This window comes from Columba livia, chromosome 5 (genome assembly GCF_036013475.1).
Source record: "Columba livia isolate bColLiv1 breed racing homer chromosome 5, bColLiv1.pat.W.v2, whole genome shotgun sequence".
Lineage (NCBI taxonomy): Eukaryota > Metazoa > Chordata > Aves > Columbiformes > Columbidae > Columba > Columba livia.
Window position 1 is genome coordinate 44,312,700 of NC_088606.1, and position 23,742 is coordinate 44,336,441.

At 43.5% G+C, this 23,742-nt stretch overlaps 1 protein-coding gene across 7 annotated transcripts in view; it reads right to left on the bottom strand.

Moving 5' to 3' along the window:
• Nucleotides 1–23,742, bottom strand: part of TSPAN18 (tetraspanin 18) — a 120,511-nt gene that overhangs the window by 15,130 nt on the left and 81,639 nt on the right. For all 7 annotated transcript variants that reach the window (XM_065064745.1, XM_065064746.1, XM_065064749.1 and 4 more), the window contains 3 exons: nt 9,638–9,726; nt 3,893–3,984; nt 2,952–3,146 (listed from right to left, as the gene is read on the bottom strand). In XM_065064745.1, the coding sequence (XP_064920817.1) occupies nt 2,952–3,146; nt 3,893–3,955 (258 nt within the window). In that variant the 5' untranslated portion in view covers nt 3,956–3,984; nt 9,638–9,726. The remainder of the gene's footprint in view (nt 1–2,951; nt 3,147–3,892; nt 3,985–9,637; nt 9,727–23,742) is intronic.

Genomic DNA, 23,742 nt, shown 5'->3' on the forward strand with positions numbered 1-23,742 from the left:
AGCAACTTTTCCCCACTGGAAAAGTGCACACACCACCCTGTCCCATTTGTCTTCCTGCTTCTGCAGTGGAAAGAAAAGGATCCTGGGCTCAAACGACAAAACAAGAAGAGTCAGATGAGCAGAGACTTCGGTGCTAACAGAACGCTGCTGCTTGATCCTGCTGAAGTAGTTAACTCTATAATTTATTCTTACCGCAGGAGTTTTCTGTGTCACTTTTTCTTTTTTTTTTCCCCTGCTCAGAGACTGTTTTGTTTTTAATTTCACCACAGGAGGGCAAAGAACAAGTGATGAGAATAAACGGTGCTTTGCAAATTTACATCATCATCCATCAAGGGATCTCACTATAGTCACTAAGAGGTCTAAGGTGGTGATCAAGTGATTAATCCCATCACCCTGCTAATTGCATTTCATTTACTGATTACTGGGAGACACATGTTCACCCAAGCTCCAGCACAGGCCTCTGCAGAAGTAGAAGCAGCCATTCCCAGATTATCTCTGATAAGCTTCATTATCATTCCCAAACTGATTTACGCTTACATTGTGCAGTCTGCATTACAGATTTGTAACAGTTACTGTAGAAAAAACATGAGCAGCCATTAGGGCTGATGAGAAAAAGAAGGTGGATCATCAGTGTTTCAGAACTTGCTCTCATTCTGCATTTTAAGGAGAGTCAAAATCTGCTTATTATGTGTTGCCTTCCAAAATTAAATTGATTACTGATACATGAAAGCACTAAATAGTGCAGTGTATGGGACATGGCACCCTCAAGTTCAAATTCATGTTTGAGACCTGGCACTTAAACACGGGTAGCCCCACATCCAAGGTGAACACCCTGAGGAGTGGGGTCTCCTGTGTTGGTCAAAATCCTGCCTTAGCTCCTGGCAATGGTTACATGTTTATCAGAATTTTCCACAAATCAATGTTTTATGTTTCCTTTTCTCAACTCATCTACTGTCCCAGCTTCAGCAATGCTGTTCCAAAAAGAGCTGCCTTTAACACAAAGGACCCACATTTTCATGCTGAAAAGTTTCAGGGGCTACTGCATTCAATTTACTCAAGTGCAGTCTCTCTGGCATACGCTCATGAATGGTTTGCCTTTCAAACACCTAAAACTTACTCCTATCAGACGTCTCATTTCACAAATGTTTTATGCATTTTAACATCAGCTGACGTGGCCCCCCAAAAAGCAGAAATTAGCAGTATACATCTTCTCACTTGATATCAGCACTGATTCTTGTCCAAGTGCTTCACTGCTGTTGGACATGAGATGGCAGATTGTTTAAAACAGTTGACTTTAATACCAGAAGCCCTGGAAGACCTGATCAAAGTGGAACACTAATTCCTCCTCCAGTGATTATTTCAGAGTTTCTCCTGGTCTAAGGCATTACTTTCAGCCCATATATTTCTCACATTCCAAGTATGAAATAAAATAATAATACAAGTAAATAAATAAAGCATCAGGGCTCAGAACTGTCTCTAAGAGTCAGAAAAATAATAACCACAAAATTGAGTGTACCAGAGTATAACTAAAACACCAGGAGGAACATTCAAACCACAATGTAACTGTGATGTTAAATCAGGAGAGAGCACAGCCCAGAGCTCTCTTCCTCCAGCCAGGTTCCCAATCTGTATGCAGCATATGTGGTCCAAACTGAAAATATTACTCTCCCATTCACTGACAATCACGACTTCTCATCAAACATAACTTTTAGTTCCCTAAACTGACAGGGACAGGCTTTGGAATAACCTCAGGCTCATTGGCCCTGACCTTTTGCATTTTATTAGGTTCCCCTGGGCAGATCTCTGTGACTTCACAGGTGATACATTTGGTTTTCTGATTTACTTCTGAGGTGAGTCACCAGAAATCAAACATACAATACCTTCCAAAAAAGGGCTTTTATGTGCAAGTTATGAATTCAAGGGGTGAGAGAGCCAAGTGGAGAGAGAATTTATCTCAATGGAGCCAGGCTCATCTCTAGGAAAAAACGGATTTATCTTCATGAAAGTGGACTTTCCTGTTCTGTTTAAAGTTAGAGACAAAGCTCTTTTGCACCATGAAGCAACTGTGCAAGATACAATCATAAAAAAAACAATATAGAGCAAGAAAAACAAAACAAACCAAAAAACACCACAAAAGAAACCAAACCAAAACACAACAAACCCCCAAACCCCATCAGACCCAGAGGGAGAAACATTTTGACAAATATGAAAAATAAAAGTAATGATTTTTGTGTTTCAACACATAACTGGTAACGTTTCCCAGTAAGAGATAATGGCTGGAAAACCTGCAGTATCAGAACTTACGGTGGATGTCAAAAATGACTTATTTTAGAGGTTACCTCTTTGCAAATAGTACTTGATGGGCGCATGGGCTGAAATTTAATCCTATCATCCAGAGGGAAAATTGCTCAAAGATAACAAATCTGGTTTATTTTAGGAACAGAGTAGGCTGTGTAGGGCAGTGATCAGCTATTGGGAACTGCAGTGCAAGGCCACCACACAGTTCTGAGCTGGGCATTTCTGCTGACATGGGCAGCTCCATTGCACAGATGCTCGGCTCTATATGGTCCCTTTGCTTTGTCGGGAACTAGTGAGGAATGAATCCACAAGTGGAGCTGTGCATTTTAGATGGACAAAAGACGACCATTTCTAGTCCAACAAAAAACCCCACAATAACAAAAGAAAGAGGACCATTTTGAAACAAAGCTTAACAAAGTCAAAATACACTCCTAGACTTTGTATCCACTGGGCTCAAGCCTGGTACAGGGAAAAAGCAAATTCTCTGTATTTCTAACTGTATGTTAAAGCACTCTAAACCTATTTATTATCTAAGGGAATAATGGCTACAATAACAGACACCCACTGATGCCCTTATCACAACATCAGCTATCCAATCACTCCCATTCTTGGGAAACACCAAAAGGTCAACAAAAAAACACAAAGCCACTTACAAAAAGCAGGAGGCATTTGTTCTCACGGATGGCACCGCAGCAGCCAAGGAAGCCCAGCAGAAAGAGCATCGCTCCCATAGCCAGCATGATGTACGCTCCTGTGAAGAGCAGAGGGTTGGCGGCCACTATCTCTCGAAAGCCCGTGGGATCTACAATGACCCAGATCCCAATGCCCAGCAGGCATGCTCCTCCCAGCTGTCACGGCACAAGGAGAGGAGAGAGAGGGAGATATGTCAACATAAAGCAACAGCTGCAGGAAAATTGGATTAATTACTGTCTTTTGGTCAAAGGTGCTCGCTTGGAGAATTTGTGTTTCTTCGTGGCGTATACTCTCCACCAAGCAGGTGACTGCCAATATGCTACTCAGTCTCTTTCTTGCTAAGTGAAAATAAACAGCAAAACCACCTTTCTTCCTTGACACATCAGCTGTTTACTCCCCCTAATGCTGGAAGACCAAGTCTAGAGTTGCTGACACATCTGCAGGGGACAGCACAGTGAAGGGGCACATGGGAACCCTCCCTGCTACACAGCCCAGGATGGCTGGGTGTTCCCAGCCTTCCTGTCACAGACAGGAACAACAGGGTCACATAAGGTAGGAAAATGACTGTGTTTCCTAGTGAAAACCTCAGCAGGGCACCCAGGACTGGAAAATAATTTCTTCTGCCATTCAAAGACAGACCACATACACCACTAGTTACAGCTTTCCCCCTGGTCTCTCTTGCCAAGGACAGGAATAACTCAAACAACAGTGACCGCTGCACTGGCTTGCTGAATGTCGGAGCATCTTCGGACACTGCAAAACCCTCGGTGATTGCTAGTGCAAAGCTGAGGGGATATTCTGTACTGTGGCAACCTTACCAAATTACAGTTTACCCTGCTGGGAAGCAGCAGGCTGCTGGGAACAGAGGCTTCAGGAGAGAAAGTGGATTCTAAACACTTACAAATATAAAGAAATTGAACAGAAACATCAGGTACTTCATGCAGCTCAGGCAGTCTCCCTCCATGGTCTTCAGGCTCCTTGATCCAAGTCTTCCTGCAAAACACCAGCACTTCTTTAGCACACTCATTTTTATTCGAGTGACACGATCCTACCTCCATTTATATTTTCCCCAGATCCTGTGGCATTCCTCAAAAAGAAGGGCTAATTTCTTGCCCAAACAAGACAACACACAAGACAATTCAATTAAACAGTATTCCCTGAAAATAAACAGTTTCAGAACAAATATGAGGCCTTGGTACTTATTTTAAAAATGTTCTTTAAGCTTCAGTGCTTGTTTGCTGCTATTCTTATCTACAGTCATGCTGAATAAAGCTATAGCTAAATGGAAGGTTAAATATATTCATGAAGTGTTAATGTCTACATCTTATTATTTGCAGTCTCTCAGAGAAAGCAAAAGTAACTACAAATAGCGCTATGCCAGAAACTGGTTTCTTGACAAACAATGTTGCTTCAGCATGCAATGAACTGGTTCATTCTAAAGTGGTCACAGTTGTTGAGGACAAGAGGCTTTGTATTTGAATATGGCACATCTTTTGGTCCATGTGAAAACAAGTCTGAATGTTAGATATTTTCTGACACTTTGGAGTTACTGTTGCTCTTCCCATTTTCTTTAGGTCAACATATGGTTCATGGCAATACTGTACAGGTACAAGGCACCTGTACAGGTACAAGGCAACACAGCACACACTAGTAAGAGATAATGATTGCTGCTAAGTCCCTTAGCATTTTTCCAGGTGTAAGAGAGAATGCAGAGGTGAAGAGGAAGGTTTCAGGAGAAGAAAGCTCTAGCTCTAGGTGCAGATCCCTCTGCACATGAAGATTTTTTTTCCCCAGTCTCTAAAGACTGTTGAGTCTAAGAAACACCAAATGTCCCTGTCTACTTCACACCAAGAAAGGTCATACCGATACAGGAGCGAGAAGCAGCTTTGGCATTTGAAAGACTCACAGGCAAGCATTTCAGATAGTTAGCTCCATACAAGCTCCCTCTAAAGAACAAACGCCACACAAACATGGACAACATTTTCAGGGAAACCTGCAGGCACCTGGAGGAGCTGGGCTGGGAATGACTGCAGCGTGTGGATGTGGGAAGGCCAGAGGAGGCTGTCCTCACAGTTACTCAGCCTGGGCATAGCACCTGCTTGTCATGCAGTGTGAAATGTCACTGTGCCAGTGAAGTTCTGGTGCCTACAACCTGACCTGCACAGGCCCTTCTGCAGGCACAGCCTGCGGATCAACATTGGTAAGCTTTTAAAATCATGAAAGAAATGCTAAGGAATCTCAACCAGTTTTGAAAACCCATGTCTCAATTAGACAACAAACTGCTCAGGACAGTACTTCTATTGGAAGGGCAGCTCTAAATCATGACCAGGTGAGGCTACATTGCACAGTATGCAATTACATCACTAAATACCTGAGAGGGACAGACAAAGGAATACATAACATAGTAAAACTTCCACTGAAACAGAAGATAATGCATTCATGGCACTGTGCACAGCTATATGCATACATATGCCAACCCAGAGGCACAAGTTTGCTTCCATCCCTAGAGAAGCCTTCCCAAACCCCAGGTGCTTCACAACCCATCTCTTCCATAAAGCCAGTCCTACAGACCACCTCACTTCCAGAGAAACACAAACCTGAATCTGAACCTGAAAATGAGGGCAATATTTTTCTTTACAAAGTTTATTTTCTTATATGCCAGATGTATATCTGTTCTGCTCAGAGAGACTCAAAGCCAAGACCATGACTGTAGGAGATAGAGAGCTCTGACATGGGCCTGGAGTTGATGCCCACAGCTTCCTGACAGTGTTTCAAGTCATGTCTGCAAATTTCACAGAGAAAGGAGATCTTGAAGTCCAGAAGAGTAAGGAGCTGGGGAGGGAGTTCTTCAGTTTCATGGGAAAGGTGAACCTTCAGGTCCTCTAACCCGTGAGCTTGGATACTATAGTAGAGAGGAATAAGAAAATACAGACAAATTGATAGGATACTGGAACTTCAGGAGCTCCAGAATTAATGGCACCCATCGCCACACAAAGAAGTTATGCTCCAATGAAACAGAAGATGGCTAAACCTCAGCATATTAGCCAAAGTCTAAAAGTTATCTGGGAAACCTCTGAGTCCTGCTGCCTTGAGCACCGCCCTCACCCCCCCACTCCCCGCCATAGCCTTAGGAAAAAAAAAAAAGAAAAAAAAAAGGAATAAAAAGTAATCCAGTTTAGCCACATCATGCCACTCCACATCATTCACACTCATCTCTGCAGAGGCACCCACATGAAAATCATTGCCTGTGGTCAAAGAAGCAGCAGCTCCTGAGTCTGATGCTGTCTTGCTGCTTTGTAGAGTTGATAAATCACATTCCTGCCTTACTTTACTTGCCATGTCTGAGCCTGCTTCCTCTGCAAGACAAGAGGCCTCCCTTGGAACCACTCTGATTTACACAAGCTGAGTGCAGGACTCCTTGTCTTTTCAAGGACAAACCTAAGCTATGATTCCTTGCGTTGCTCATGCCCATGCAGCCACTCAGTATATTAAAACATTTTCCAGGCACGAGCAGGGAAGGGAGACTCTAAATCCATTGAGCAATCAGGTCCTAAAAACTTCACTGCCTGGGCTGGGTGGTCATAGTAACCTGGGAGCAGCAGAACACAGGCACACTCACCTTTGACAAGTGAGGACTCCCTTGTTTGCCAGGGCAAGAAATGGTCCACAGTGGTGGTGCTGGGCTTAGATTTGTATTTTCTAAACCCACCACGCTTCACACAGCAAAGTAACAACCAAGTGCAACCCTACTAATTGTGCTGTGCTTCAAGCCAGGAACACACCCAGTGCAGCTCACAAATGCCAAAATCCTTCAACTCCGGATGTGCAAATGGAAGTCAGTGGCAACAATGAGAGGTCTGGGCTGTCAAAGCCAAAACCCGAACATGTCAGGGCTTCCACGTTGTGCGAGCTCAATGCAGACTCCCAAAAAATGCCAACCCACTGATCTGATCTGAGAAACAGGAGCTCTGAGCAACTGTTTCAGTGCTGGAACTGGAAGCTTAGAGAGACTCGCACATACCAGCATAACACACCCTTCCAGTTTCTGCTGCAGACCCAGATTCCCAGACAGCACATGCGAGATCACCATTTGGATCTTGTGATTGCACTGGCTAAAACAGGGCAAACCAAAACAAAAGCATGATCTGACCTCTTACATAGCACATAAAACTGTGTCATGTCAGACCTCAAGCACGCCAGGGTATATGAAATATATCACCATTTAGTTCATATACGTAGTAGTGCTCTAGACTGTGAAGATTATATAACTAACTCTATTTACAAACAATGCAATTAAAATGCAAATAATGTTACTTACAAAGAATGTAATTATGAAATCATTTGTGCCAACTGCTGCCTTACTAAGTAGCTGAATGTACCTGATGACAGGCCGAATGGAGAAAATAACTGAGATATAAAGACAGTCCTGACCCACGGAGCTGCTTCTTCCTTCCACTTTTCTTTTTAAGCCACACATACAAAAGATAAATTTTTAAAGTTACTCCTACTACACATTGATGCAAGAGCAATAAAAACTGAACCCCTATGCCTTAATCTACCTTTTAAAAATCTCTTCTCTCCCCTCCTCCAGGCCTCAAACTTGTGACAGATTAAGTTCTCCTCTGCAGGAGACATTTAACGCTAAGCAAATATTAACAGCCAGAACTGCAGAAGACAGCGGCTGCCAGATGCTTTCCCTGGCTTGTCCCAGCTCAGACCTGTGAGACATACAAGATGCATTTGTTTTTGTCTGAAATGTAGCTATAAATGTTCAGCTTTTTCTTAGACAGATTATTCTACATTTCCCCCAGTAATACAAATTTTATCTTGCAAAGGGATGGGGAGCCTAAACATTCCCAGCAGTGTAGCCAGGAAACATATCCCAGCTGCTGTAATCAGTTAGGAATAAAGTCTAGTTTTTCAAGGCAATGCATTTTTTTTTTGTTCTCCAGACACCATTTATTTCTTTTCTTCTGAAATTTGATTTTGCATGCCTTGCAGCTACCTTGAACTTCACATATCTAAAGGCAGCTGCTCAGCCACACCCTTAAAAGCTGCTTCCAAGTTTCTCTTTGCTAGCACTGACATTTCCTTCTACATCCCTTTCACACTAGACTGAAACCTGCAGTTTTACTTTGATTGCTCCTTTATCTTTGCCTTGGAGATGGAATCACTGAAAAATATAGGAAAGACAGAACCTCTGGATGTTGTTGAGTACAAACACCCACCTCCTTCAACCTGGGCCAACTCCAAAATTTGATCCAACTTCAAAGTTAGGGCAGGTTTCTCGAGGTCACATTAGTTAAGTTTTGAGTATCTCCAAGAACTGAGATTCCCAGCCTCTCTGGGCACCTCTTCCAACGTTTGACCACTCTCCCTGTGAAAGGTTTTTTTCTCAACAGCTCCCCAAGACATATCCAAGTTCCCTTGTGGTGGGAGGAACAAGAGCATCCCTCAGATGTGCCAGTCTATCAGAACTCTTATGAGCACCTTATCTTCACCAGTCTCAATCCTTGCATCTTCCATATCATACCACTCCTACCATCTACTGAAAACCTGTGTGTAAACCATTTTCCTTGCCCACTATTCCAACCATGTAATCCTCAACCCTAACATACCTCTGCAGACTGTTCATATTTCACTGCATAGAATTCAGATGTTGTGAACTTGCCTAATGGCTCATCTCAGTTGGCCCACCTCTAATACTTGATAGAAACCACAGAATTATCAAGATTGGAGGAGATCTCTAGGGGTCACCTTGTCTCATGTTCATGGAAACCATTTTTTCAGTCACTTATCTTCTATCACATTGTCGACGTATATCTTCCTTGCACACAAATATCTCTTTGCCTTCAACATGCATGAAGACCTGGTCCACTGAACTGACCTGTTGCTTCTTTTAAACCGAGGTTCTGCAGTACAAAAATATTAGCCAACAGCTTGAGGAGCAAATAGTGCTAGCTCACACCTACTTTCATATTCACACACAACTCAACCAAGTAGAAGCAGAAGACGTGTCTGAAGCTCTCCAGAACCACTGCCAGACAGCCCTAAAAGGAATTAGAAAATGTGGACTAGATTCTCCTCCAAGTAAGTGCTCCAGTTTCTAGAGGCTGTCCCAGCTGAGCTGTGACCGGAAACACCTCTGAAGCTCTTAGCTGCCCCAGTGGTGAGGGACCACCACAACTCGGGATCACTCCATCGCATCCTCTCCCCAGTAACATGGCAGCCCACCCTTTGGCTTGCAGGTATGGGGACATGGCTCAGCATGCTCACCTTCCTTCACAGAGTACCCCCCTCCCAGGTAGATTTTTGTGTTTGCTATTTGCAAGCAATATCCAACCCCTTTAAACCAAAGTGGTGGGGTCTGCTAAGAGGACGTATCTAACAGGTGGTGTCTTCCAGAAAACCTTCTCAGAGTATCATTTACACACAATGTGGTCCTCTAGATAGAACAGAGACAGAGACAGTTTGATCAGGGGACCAAAGTGGGACAACTTGCTGCAGTACACCTCCCAGGTGACATGATGGCAGATGAGCTGTGTATTTCCCACCTCCCCTCCTGCACACCATAGCTGCACCTAAACAGTCTTGACAGAGATACAGAGAAAGCAGGCAGAAAGAACAAGCTGTAAACAAGACCCACCTGCACAAATCTTGAGACCTGAAGCTCAGTGTCTTTCTAGTTTTTAATTGTCTGTATGTCCCATGTATCTCCTTCTAGCCAAGCTTGTCCTGTAAGAGAAAAATAAGCAATTACTGCAGAAGTCAATAAAATGCAATCATGTTAAATACACAATTTATTAAAACACACCATCCTGATGAATATGCTCAGTCTAATTGCCACCTTAATTTATTGTACATTAGCAGTAATGAAGAGCTTTTAATACCCAGTGAGGGATTCAGTTCTTCAGAATCTCTTTAATAACCTTTGGGGTGTTTTAAATGCCCACAGACCACATCTAAATCTATAGTCCCATTACACATGCACCTCATACCACAACAGGACTAGATTAATACCAGCTGCACCTTCAATATTTTATAGGAGGTTTAGACAAACTTTAATCTGCTGTGACTTCACAGCCCATTTACCAGGAAAATGGAAAAGGCAGAGGAAGGGAGATGGAATGCACCTTTGGGAAGCCCAGCCCAGCCATTAGGAGCAGCGGCCTGAGACACTGGGCTCTATCCCTCGCTCTTCCAGCCAGCCTTCACGCCAAATTGAGCAAACCATTTCCTCACTCTCTGCCTCATTGTCACTGCCAGGGGACAAGCGACACAGTGAAGCCGCTGTGTTGCCCACCCAAACCGGTGCAGGCAGAGAGACCTGGGTGCAGACTGCCGCTGCTCTTGAGTTACAATTTTCTCAGTAAATTTTAATTTCTGCCTGCACAATGCTAATGACAGTCTTTGGCTACGCAAAGGTGAGGTGAGACTACAGGCCAATGTGCAAAGCATTCTTGTTCGACTGTTCCTCTCTCAGGGCACTCTCTTCCAGGCAGTTTGTTCCACCCGTACAACACAGACCCAGCCCCACACTGCAGGGCCTGTGAGAAAGGAGAAGCCTTTAACTATCTGAACATTGCCTCATGCCATAAGGGTCCAATATTCATGCAGGGTTGTTCAGCACTGTAACTCACTCACTCATCCTTTGCAAATTGTTTTGGAATACTTGCAGCTTTGCTGAAGCCACTGCGTTCCTGTGAGGGATCACCTGGGTCTATCTCTTCTCTCTCTGCCAGCATTTCATCATGATTTCTGGAGAGGGGGCATTTAACATCTGTTTTCCACAAACATTTGTGAACATGCCTTTGAAAATTGCCTCCCATTAAGACTTCTGTGAGTAAAAGTCTATCGTTTGTTGTTGGCAGGAAGCAAACAAAGAGTTTCAAGGTGGCTGAAATTATTACAATATAAAATGCATAATGAATATTCATAGGCTTTTTGTTTTGCATTAATCTCTCACATTTAATGTCCTTCCTCTGTCACCATGGGCCTGCATCTTTGAATGAAGTGCAGGGATAGCTTCCTTTTTGAAATCTGCAGGCTACAAACATCCATAGCCAAGTGACCCATCTCTCCTGCAAAGTCCTGAAAGCATCTGCCAAGCAGTGTCTGAATTGTCCTGCTTTACAACACTGTGTACAAAGGCTGCCCTGGATCACTATGGCTGTACTACCAGTGTGGAAGTTCAGAGGCTGTTATGTCGCCAGTTGGGAGATGGTTGCAGCAGGTGCCAGGACCACCAGAGAGGGGCTTGGAGAATCGACAGCTGGGACAAGAGCCAGAGTCACTGTCCCACAGCAGAGAGCCCCTTTGTGACAGTCGGAACCCAGTGCGTACCCTACTTTTTATCTTTTTCTTTGTATGTGGAAACACTTCACCCTGTGCTTTGCATGTGCAATTGAGAGACAATTTCTTCAGTTGTCCTGTCCTGTGATGCCATTATCCTGGGAGAGCTGCTGCCAGGAGAAGATGGCTCCAACTTTAAAGCAGAGGTGACAGTGTGCTATATAAACCTATCATCAGGAAAGTAACCAGAATGATAGCATTCTTGCTCCTACTGCATATAATTACATCCCTACAGGCCCTCAAAGGTCTGCGTGGGAGAGGAATTTTGTTCTTTTATTCCTCTTAAGTCACAACATTTTAAAGAAATTACAGCACCACAGAGAGGAAGAGCTTAAATGCTTTAGTGGGTAGCAGCAGGTACTGTGTCAGAAGGGATGAAAAAGCATGTTTGGTGCCAAACAATATCAATACTCCATCTTATTCTATGGCCCAAAAGGGGAGGAAGTCCTTGCCAAACAGATTCCCTTTGGTTAATAGCTACGATTTTGTCATTAGGGAGAGCTGCAGAAAGTGAAAACCACCATGCCTAATTGTGACTTGAGCAGGCTGGTGCCTTCAATTACAATAACTGGGGAAAGACAGTGGAAGCGGAAGCTATGGCCAAGGCCAAGCCTGCCACCTTGGGGCTGCCACCTGGGCTGGCCAAGCGACTGCATTTGGCACCTTCTCCTGCCTCCTCGTTCATCTCACAGCCACCACAACAAGTCTTGCTGAGCACTGGCTCCTCTTCATATTCACTGCTCTCAGGGCGGCTCTTTGTGAGGAGCGGGCTTTGATGGAGGAAAAGCAGCAAAACTTGTGACTCCTGCTGGTCTCACGTAGCAAGACAGAGAGTTGGAGAGCCAGAACAAAGAGGGAGGGGGCAAAATAATCCTATACACTCAACAGATAGCAAGGGAAACAAGAAATTAATGGAGAGTGCAAAACAGAGAAGCAAGGCCTGTCTCTGATAGAACTCCAGTCTCTTGGCATGTTAACTAGAGCAGGAAGGCCACCAGATGAATGGCATGCAGGTGTCCCGCTTCACATGTGCCTCTGGCTGCTGCCAGTGCCTTTTGCTCACCACATTTGCAGAATCTAGAGAAAGGAAAACACATGCCAGCCTGTATGTTCAGACAAAGCTGAAGACAGAAGTCATGTCCTGCTGGACCTCTGCAACAGGTCAGCGCTTTTGTGGTAAAGGGTGAGGAGAAATATCTTTGTGGAAGCAGGACTGGATATATCTGGATTGATATACCATTCCCTTGCAGTGGCTTCAGAAAAAAAAAGTTAAAATATTTGCTGCTCCTGGACTGGAGCTTGGAACAAGCTGTCAGCCTATGCATTATCCTGTAACTATTGCTCCTACATAAATAACTAATTGCACTGGAATTTCATCGTGCTTGCATAGCAGTCATTGCTGTGACACGACTATATTACTGCACGTAAATCCAATTAGATTCCAAAGTGCACTATGTAACTATAATCGGCCCCTGTGGAGCAGTGATGAGGGGACCTGCACAAGGCCATGCAACTAGATACTAAATTACAGTCAATCTACCTCCTATTTAGTTGTATTAAAATGCTAATGTCACTGTAATATGGGTCCATTTACTAGCCATGACTGCCTTGCCTTGCAACACTGGAGCGAATGAGGTTGTTGCACTGCCTGAGAGCATTTAATTCCTCAGTGCAGCTGAGTGAGCAAAGCCCTTAGGGGCATCTTATACCTTAAAACAACAACCTGGTTGGCTTTTATAACACTAAAATCATATGAGGCTTGGGATGGTATTTAAGTGAATCTGAGCTGCTGCTAAAACTACCCTGCTTCCTACTCAAACAGAGCATTGAGGACAACTGGACCATGTCCCATCCTGACTCTTGTCTGTCTGCTTTTAACCAAGACACATTTCTGCCACAAAAAGGCTGTGCATAAGAGCACATCAGTCACACACAGGAGGAGAAAGAGGGCTGGACTGAACCTCTTGAAGCTTCACAGAAAAAAACACCAACTTTGCAAGAGAACCAGTAACACAACCCTTACCATTGATGTTTTATATTTGCAACTTTGCACAATACGTGCATAAAATACATGAAATCATATGGAGGTAAAATCTCCCATGCCTGCACAGACATTGAAAATGGGTATTCAGAAGTCCCAAAGCAGAACTCATTCTTCCAAATGCCATGGAAAATTGCTAGGGTATGTGTTTGAAGTGCTAGTATAGCATCAGACCACAAGCCACTCAGTTTCAACTACTGCAAATGTGCATACAGCATTGCTGGAAACACGAACCACTCAGTTTGGCCCCTTCCCAAGCAATGTTCAACAGGTCATCATGTCTGGCTCTTTCATACATCTTTTCACACACAGACATCAGCCACCTCAGGAGAGAAGATATTGCATACAGAATCAACACATCTGATAGCCTGCAACCTTTTAAGTTTTCTTCCTTAAAAAAAAAGTCCTCAGATAGCTCACAGGTGTATTTGCCCTTTTATTAACCATAGTACAATGGAATCATATGGTACTAATTGTCTGTCTTTCTAAACAGATGACCCAGAGACTGTATGCACTGATAATATAACAATATTAATTCTGTCTAGCAGATAAGAAAACCAAAGCTAAAAGGAGAATGGATGTGCTGGATCTCCTGACCCACAGTACAGCCCTCCGTTCACCAGTTCACACTGAGACCAGTCCCAAACCCATGAAAAAGTAGATTACTTCTGTCTTACAAGCTACACTCTGTGACTGGCACCTTCTGTCCCAGAAAAAAGCCTGTTTAGCACACCAAAAGGGAGGTGGCTAACTTTGGCCTCCTATGTCTGAAAACACTTCCCTTCAGGACAGAATAGATGTCACTGTCTCGAGTGGATCACGGAGCTGCATCACAAGCCAAGTGATATTACCCACTGTCGTGTCAGGTACTGTGGTATTCAAACACTCCAGATGATTGCAGGGCACTCCAGAGGCTTAGGGCATTTAACATGAAGTGTAAATACCTGCCACTTTTCCCCTTAGCCTGACACATCTCGCCTTAACAACAACTGACTCCTTGGTGCTCTTTTCCATTTTCTTTTTTCTACAGCCTTGCTTTGTTTGCAGCGAATGCCTCAGCAGTTTATGGCATTCATGGTTGTTTTGAAAGAGGCAGGAATAAGTCTCAGAAACACTGGGCAGTTGCTGTGGCAACCTTATCCTCCTCAGCCCATGATTTCCAATATTTTAAGAAGTTTCTTGATACTTTGCAGGCTTTGGGGAAACAACGCAGAGGAAGAAAATGACTGATTTTAAAGTAAGAAAGCAATCAAAATGGATTACTATAAGCCACAGGGCCTTGTCCTATCGAAAAGATGATGACGATCTCTCCTTAGCAAGGAAAAGCAGCCCCAGACCAGCTGGGCAAAGGCACAGCCCAGGGCCCGTGGGCAAAGGAATTTGAAACCTCTGCTTTTATCATCTGTTTTAATGCAGAATGGAGCTCCAGATCAGTAGGTTAACTTTCTGTTGTTGTTTTCTCAGTGCTTTTTCATAAGATGAAGGTGGGGAAAGAGAAACCCACTCTTTAATACCATTTAATTGGGGGACTGATAGTCTTAATTGCTTTTAAGAAAGAAATCCCAAACAGAACTTTGAAGGGATTAAAAAACAAAACCCAAACCAACAACAACACAAACACATAGACAAAAAACATCTACCCACCCACCAAAAAACACCCAAACCACCACCACCACCAAATTAATAATTAAAAAAAAAAAAAAAAAAAAAAACAACGTCCCTTTGTTCAAGTTAACTGCCCACACAGATGCAAAACCAATCCAGTCAGTTTAGTCAGGTTTAGTCAGTCTAGAAAGCAAAGATTAGGAAAAAGATCTTGAAAGAAAAACAGATCTTAAATGAAGGATCTCAGTAATACCAAATAAACCAGAAAATAATATTGCTGGAAATCTGAGAAGGGGCATTACTTGTCTAATTCTGGTCATCTTTAAAATGTTTTTAACAAGAAAAGTAATATTGCATCCCAAAGTGCTATGGATTCTAAACACAATAGAAAAGTCTTTATCCCACTGAGCTTACAATTCAGAGTGATTTATTTATTTAGGAAAGAAATACATTTCACAAGCTATAGGTGTGGTATGTCCAGAAAAACCTGAATGCAGCAAATGTCATGTGAAATTACCTAGGGAAGAGAGGCAGACATGAAGTGCAAGTTACTCTACATATAGGTCAATTGCTATACGTCTCATATATATTCCATGTGCAAATCTAAACTGAGTTTCACTGCAATCAGCACCTTTAACTTACTCTAAGACACAAAACTGCAGTGTGGCAGAACGCAAACCCCCCTCTCTCCCTCTCCCTCCTTCAGTATGGAAGGAGTAGGCACATCTCCCTCTCTCTGTGCTACTTGAGGCTAACAGCTTCTTTTGTTTGGCCCCAGAGCACCCTGGCCAGGGCCATTAGGGGAAGGGAGTGCCGAGGGCCTGCGGCCAGTGTGGGGGATGTTTGGAGGCTTCAGGGGCACCCACAGCCAGTGTGGGGGTGCAGAGAAGCTTCTAGAATGCCTACAGTCAGATCTGATCAGCCAGTATAAAAACGGGATTCTCGTCGAGACTCCGCCCATTGTCGCGGGTCTCTCGGAGCACGAGCAAGATGCTGCCACCGAGAGCCCCCCTCCCCGGGATGGAGACTCCGCTTGCCTCGCTGCCACGGGTGTGAGTAAAACTTCTCACAGGATTGCGAGTATATTTATACTTTCCGTCCACATATGCACGTGTAACTTTCCGTGCTCAATACGAGCACGTGTAAAATTAATCCTCACATAATCACGGGTGTATTTTCCTTCCGTGCACATATGCACGTGTAACTTTCCGTGCACATTTGCACGCGTACTTTCCATGCTCAATACGAGCACGTGTATAAATTATTTCCTTGCACAATCACAAGTGTATTTTCCTTCCGTGCACATTTGCACCTGTAACTTTCCGTGCACATTTGCATGCGTACTTTCCGTGCTTAATACAAGCACGTGTACTTTTTGTGCACATTTGCACGTGTAACTTTCCGTGCTCAATACGAGCATGTGTATAAATTATTTCCTCGCACAATCGCGAGTGTATTTTCCTCCCGTGCTTCCACATAAGCACGTGTAATATTCCGTGAACATTTGCATGTGTAAGTAAATTAACTCTCGCAGGATTGCGAGTGTATTATAAATTTACCCTCGCACAATCGCGAGTGTACACTTCCCGTACTCACTACGAGTACGTGTATCTCTTTAAAAATAATCCCACACCGTGTTCAGGCAAGTGTGTACTTCTCCAGGACTCAGGGCTGGCTCCAGCATTGTTTTGAGTGAAGCCACGTGCAAGCACACTGTGGACCGCCTGTTGTATTAGTTGCTGCCCCTTAATAATTTTCCTCAACTGATATCCGAACCTGTATTTAAGTCACTTTTGGAGTGCTAAAACCCTGTTTCTCATCAGTTTAATAAAAGTTGTTTTGGACCCTGTTGTCCCTTAAACTAACCTCGGGGTACCTCCGTGACATGCAGCTCATGTGTTTTGAAAGGTAAATGTGACTGATCTCCACCACAACTGTCCCAATTAAGGTATGAATATCAAACATCTTTTGCTACTGATATTTCTGATTTCTGATTAAGAAAGAGGAAGAAGGAGCAGAGAGAGAACCATGGTCACAGCCCACAACAGAGCTTCAGATATTCTACGAGAAAATAAACGAGAGCTAATAAATCCCATAATCTTGGCATATGTGTTTCTAAATGTTCTCTCTTCCTTCAAAAGATGTATAATCTAAGCGCTCCAGCCACAATCAGGTTCCAGGCAGACAAAAGACACTCAGCACAATTAATACATAGATGACAGGAGTAGGGGGACTAAGTGAGATATGAGCCAAGACTCACAGGCTGGCTCCCAGCTGCTTTTGCTTCCCCAATGGATAACAGATACTGCATCACCACACACAATGTCATGCGAGTGAATTTGCTGTTCTCTTAACACCTCATTTTTCTCTCCATCTGAACTTATTTTGAAAGCGTGCAATTCACTGTCCCCCTTCTCCTTTCTCTTTTGTCCTTACTCATGGCAAGGGAAACATGAAAGACAGCATAGCTGGTTATTGTTAATGCATCTGAGAGTGCGGACATTAAAAAGGGGGTTATTCTGGAACCTGCTATGGTTTTCCTTGCTAGTCGCACAGGCAGCTAATGATCACCCTAATAGCTTCTCTCTCTGAACTTATAATAAGCTTACAAATGAACCCATTCAGCACATATTAAAAAGCAAGGGATGCTCCTTTGATTACAGCCTTTATGGAAATCCGCGTATTTGTTTTGTCGCTGCACAGCCGCAATTAGGACATGCTGCTGGGAGCCGACTCAGCTGCCGGCGCGGTGGGGTGCGGAGACACCTCCCAGTGCCATGGCAACACGTCCACCTCTCCCAGTATCCATCACCAGCAGCCTGGCTGCTGCCGAGCCCAGGCGAGCACGCTTCAGCACTGTCAGGAATTCGGAAATAAAAGAGGCCTAATTAAACTTCCTTCGCTGATGCCCCAACCGTGTTTACGAAGTGGCACGGACAGCCTGGCTCTGCAGCTCTGGTGAAGGAAAGGGGAGCAGGTCTCTGCACACTGCGGCTGCCTCTCTGCACCCACCGGCATCCTGCTGAGCGCGGCGTGGGGTCCTGCAGGTGCTGAGCTTCCCTCCATGCCCCACTCCGGAGGCTCTTGGGGTTGAAGGCATCTGCTACACACTGCAGGAAAACCAGGCAGTAAGGGTACACACATTGGAGAGTCTTGAGGAGGCGACAGCTTTACTTTGCTGAGGCAAGAGTACAGGGGAGGTCGCTGCAATTGCCACCTATAACACTTCCCCCACAATAACTTCATCCTTCCACATACAGGGAGGGGATCCAAGTAACCTTACAGAAATCTCCTTACTACTTAACTGCTCAGAGGTTTATCCAAATCCCACTTATGTTGCTGACAGACTTGAAACTTCTTCAGGGGAGAAAGAAAACAAAAAAAAATTGTTAAGGATGTAAAAACCTAGCAAAATCAGGGATCTAGTCTTCGTTAAGGTTTGAATCTGGGTCAAACATTTCACATTAGCTGAAAGTTAAAAGAACATACCTTTTTTTTCCCCTTAATGAAGAGAACATCCTGAACAATATACCCGCTTTGCCAAAATACCCTTATTCCCTAAGCACAGTGTATCTGCAGTGGTCTGAAGCGAAGAGACTTGGGGACCAATTCATTTTTGCACACAAAGAGAGCAGCTCATGAACTGATGACATGGATGCACAGGCTTTCAGATAGCCTCAGCAGGGTGACTTTCACCCACGAAAAGTAAGACATCTCTTAGAAAGCTAGAACTCTAAAAAACCCACTTCTACTCTGCCTGAAAAGCAAGACCTTTGTGTGGCACAGATATTTTCTACAACTCCAGGAGACTGACTGAGGTTAAAACAGGTCAAACCATGTAATACAGACAGCTTTGTGTTGATACTACCCACAGTGCCTATTAGGAAGGCCATAATTGTAAGAAACTATTTCTCAGCAAGGATATTTAATACAGTGCCAAAGAGTGTCCCCAGGCAGGCTTTGTTTTAAGGTTTGCGAGCTTTAGGGGGGAAAGGATTGTTTCTCTCCTTGTGAAGTGGTTCAGGTTTTTAGCTCTATTGCAATCTAAATAACACATAATGGCAGCAGTGGAAACTTCACCATCAGCATCACTTGCAAGCAGACTGGGTATAGCCTGGGGCAAAACCTGAAGCACCATCAATCATACATGTAGTAAGAATTGGCATGCACTGACGGGGTATCATAAGGACACTTTCAAAACTGAAACAGCAAATTTAACCACGGAAATACTCTGGATGCTGGTGAATTTTCCTTTATTCAGTCTTCACTGGTATTTTACCTACTAGAAGTCAGGAATTAGAAACTGAAGACATAAAAACTCCTCTAATTCAAATCAGGGGGGCTGCAATAATTCAAAATGTATCAACGAATGACGAAGACATGAGCAGCTCACGTGGCCTTAAAACAGTAAAAAACCCAAACAATTTGTAGCTGGGCTGCTGAGCGCCTTGCTCTTCACACCCAAAAGTAGCCAGAACACAGTCTGACCCAATCTGGTAATTCCTGTTTTTACAAAGTCTAGGCAAACTGTCTAGGGAGGACAACAGAATAACAATAAAACCAGATCTCCTGCAAAGGACAGGACTCAACAGGCTAACCTCCATGACAGTCAGAACTGCGCTTAATTCTGACTGCAAAATCACACTGGTTTTCAGTGGCTGAAGTTCTCTATACCTCCACCTCTGCTATGTCTCTTTTCTTGATCAGCATGAAATCTGAAAGCAGTGCTGCCTTTCAGCTAAAAAGCATATATTTTGAAAGTATAAAAGCCAGGTTTACAAGGCAAACAGCCAAAGCAGGCCAGGTTTAGGCTGAGAAAACATAAGATAACAGGATATTGAAGCTGTTCCCAGCAGGGAGATAGCTTTCTAAAGCATTCTCCTAGTTAGGCTGCAGAGCTGCTCTAAACTCTGCATCATGGACAAGTTACCTCAAGTGACATAGCACTTAACAGCATCTCCTCCAATCACTGCTGTCAGAATAGGGAGAAGAATCTTTCTGAAAACACTGTGGAGTCTTGCTGTGCAAATACATTTGATGATAAATTTTATGACAAATTTCAAAACAAGATTTGTGGTAACCATTCTGCATATCTGATGACACACAAACCACCTTGCATCAGAACATTAATACCACTTAAGCCTTAGATTGCTTTCCACATTACAGTCTGAAAGCCCTCTCTGAAGCCCGGTGTCCTTTATAAAGCTTTGCTCCAGGATACCCCACAAGTGTCATGGGCAGCTTCTGTGGTCCCCCTGTCTAGTGCTCAGACCACTTTATAGCTCCAGCTCTGTTAATGTCTCACAGAAACTTACAGACTCCGGCAAGTCATTTCAAGTTGGTGTATTGTGATCATTCCTCACCCCATTGTATTTAATATGATTAACACCACCACTTATCTGCCACCCATGGAATCTGAAAGATTTAATGCAATAAGCTATGAGAGTGTCATGCTTCCTATACTGAAAGCAGTCAAGAAAGGCAATACCCAGAAAAACAGTATTTTAAAATTGTCATTTTTAGATGAAAATGAGCATTTTGAGTGACTGCCAGTATTATTTTAAAATGTACAGGTACAAAACCCCAGGTGGGGCCCTTCATAAGAACCACATAGTTCTGAGCTTATGACAACTGGACAGAAAAAGATCAGATGGCTTGTACTGAACATTTGCCATGTTCTCCACAAAGATAATCTCAAAACTATGGAAGTATCCATCTAGAGCTGATGTCTACAAAAATGCTCTCCTGCAGCCCTCACAGACACTCCCTACAAGTTTTCTCTGTGGGTTGACAGTGTCACGTCTTCTCTAGGAGAATCCTAAGTCAACCCTCTACTGATAGGAAGATACACAGCAAACAATGTCATCTTGAGATCGGACACTGTCCACAGCTGAGGCTCCTCATTGACCACTACTGCCCGTGCCCCAGGTCTCCTGGACAGCATGCAGGTGGCACTAAAGGTGTTCCTGTGTTGGAGGCAAAAGGCATTATCATTAGGAGCTGAGAGGTATTGCCAACCCAACATGTTTTGAAACTTCTCCTTCTGTTTGGAGGCACTGACATCTTACTCTTGCAGCAGCTCTGTTACCAGCACCTAGCCTGTGGCTAATGAAAGGGCCAGCACAGGACTTCCAGAGGTGAAGGGCAAAAGCAACTTGGTGATTGTCAAAAGATGTGAAAGCACACCTTGTCGTCACTCATGGCTTGAATCTTCCTCTTCCCTTTAGCCTCAGTGCACACTGGAGGGACATATGAGCTTCTCAGTGACATCAAGGGCAGATGGCAGTTAGTTTCCTCACGTAACCCTTGTGGGAGGGCCATGTGTACTCCACACATCCATAGACCTGTTACACTTCAACTCATGCCAGCAGCAGGAGCACCACAGCATCCGACACACCATCCTGCCCTCTGGTCGCATGGACAGCAGTGTCTTGACACTGTTATCTGCACCATATATCATATACCATATTCATCTTTTTTGTCACCTGATTTTTGCATATGTGTTGTCATTTAGCAAGACAAATTTTGTTCAGAAGCATCCAAACAAATATGTGAGTCAAAAAGAATGAATGAAAGAAAAAAAGTGAATGCCAAGCAAGGCCCCATTTAAGCACTTTACATATAATGATGAAATACCAGCTCCTGAATTTCATTTTTTGGTGAGATGATGTCTTCTCATACAATACATTAACTTTCCATTACCTCAGGGTGAAACTGCTCGGGTTTCTCAGCTAATACTTATCTGCTGCTTTCCCTCCTATACTGGGAAGATTACAAATTAATTAGGTGGCTCCAAAGCATTTTGGGGTAATAGCCAGGATATCCTTCTGGTAAAGAAGGCAAGTCAGAGGTGACCAGATAACTACAGAATGTATCACTACCAACTGTGATGATTCCTTTCTGTAAATCAATGTGATACTGCTAAGCCTATACCAAACACCCAGAATAATGACAGTCACACTATTTCAATCTTTACTATTGGCTCAGTGATTCTGAAACTAGTGCCTTCAACTGGACTATTGTTTGGTCTTGAGATTCAAAAAATAATCCATTTTAGGACAGGATATTTTTTAATGTCAGAGCTCATTCAGCCATTGAACAGAAAAAAAATACTACACTTGTGGGTATGGTATCAGCAATTAACCTACAAAACAAACTGATTTTAATTAAGACATTGATGTGCAAGGGTTTGGCTGAAGAAAGTGTATATCTGCTTCAAGAAGTATGAGTCATAAACAAGATAGGGAGGAATTTACTTCACACATTCTCTGTTTATTTTAAGGACAGAAAATGTAGGATTTAGTTCATGAAGGCAGCTTTAAGTTACCACCAGTGACTACTACCCTAGCGTTGCTTAGAGATCTCCATTTTACAGCACAGCTGTAGTGGCTTACAAAAACAAGGGAATTCACCTGGAGCAAAGGGTGGGTTTCACAATATCTTTGCTCAAACAGTGTTTCATTTTCCCAACCACACAAGCAGACCATGTCCTCATCAAAGAGGCAGCTTCTGCTCCAAGTGAGACCACACTTTTCTAGCTGAAATAAAACGATATGTCATGACTATGTTCCCTTTAGAGCATCAGTTTCTTTCCAACTGTACCTGAAGGCTTAGCAAACAATTTAATAGAAACTTTATAATGCAGGGGCTTTTTCCTTTTTAAAGGTGATGTATCTATCTTTTTTGTTAGTGAATCTAAATGTAGATACACCAGAAAAAAATTGTTCTTTAACATAAAGTGGAGGAAGTGATATTGCAGTATGGGATTTTGCTACTTCAATTACACAGGTAAGAGCTAAATTAGCAGCCCTGCATAGCATAGAACAAAGTTTCTTAGTATCTGCTCACTTTAAACAATGGCCAGCAAGAGCTCTCAAACTGATAAAGCCTACTCCAAATCCTAGAGCAAAATACTATTAAAAGCCATTTTGTCCCACGAGTTTAAAATACAGGCACTTTAGATGGCCATTAAAAATACACACCTATGAACAACAAAAAAAAAAACCACAAGCAAACAAAAAAACAATCAAGGAAAAAAAAAAAAAGAAAAAAAGGTCCACATAGATCTGACCTGTGAAAGCATTACTCATTAAGTCAGGAAAAGTCATATTAATTACAAAGCTGAACAGATTCTGTGAGCACCACAAAATAAAACAGGCACCTGTATTGAAACACTTGGTGAAAAAAGGTAGAAACATCAAGCGAATAAACTGACAAATGGCTAAATCAAAATCTACCAACCTTCCCCCTTCTGGGTAACAGTGAGCAGAGCCCTGCAGGAGGATGGAGTGGCTTTGTCCCCTCACCCGCCTGCTGCTCCCCACGGGTGAGCGCTGCCCACCTCAGCAGCAACAGGCTGCGGGGCAGATTCTGCAACCTGAGCCAAGCGTGGATATCCTGACACTTGGAATTGCTTCAGGAGAAAGCCTCCGCAGCTGGAAAGCTGGGGTGATGCTGCTCCTGTGGCTCCAGCCAACAAGCACCCAGGAGCTATGGGTTGTCGTAAGGTTGCAACTAAGCACCATTCAAAGGGGCCCTGCACAGTACATGCATAGTAATAAGAGATGATCAGATGAACAAGCAGCCTCATAACTACGTAAGAGATCATGAGGGAAAAAAAAAAAGAAGCACTTTTTACCCAATACACCATCCGAGATCACAACACATGTCCATGGCAAAGGAAATGGACCACGAGAAAGCAGACTGTGCCCTGAAGGGCGTGTGACACCACCTAAGGCAGGCTCAGGTGTTGC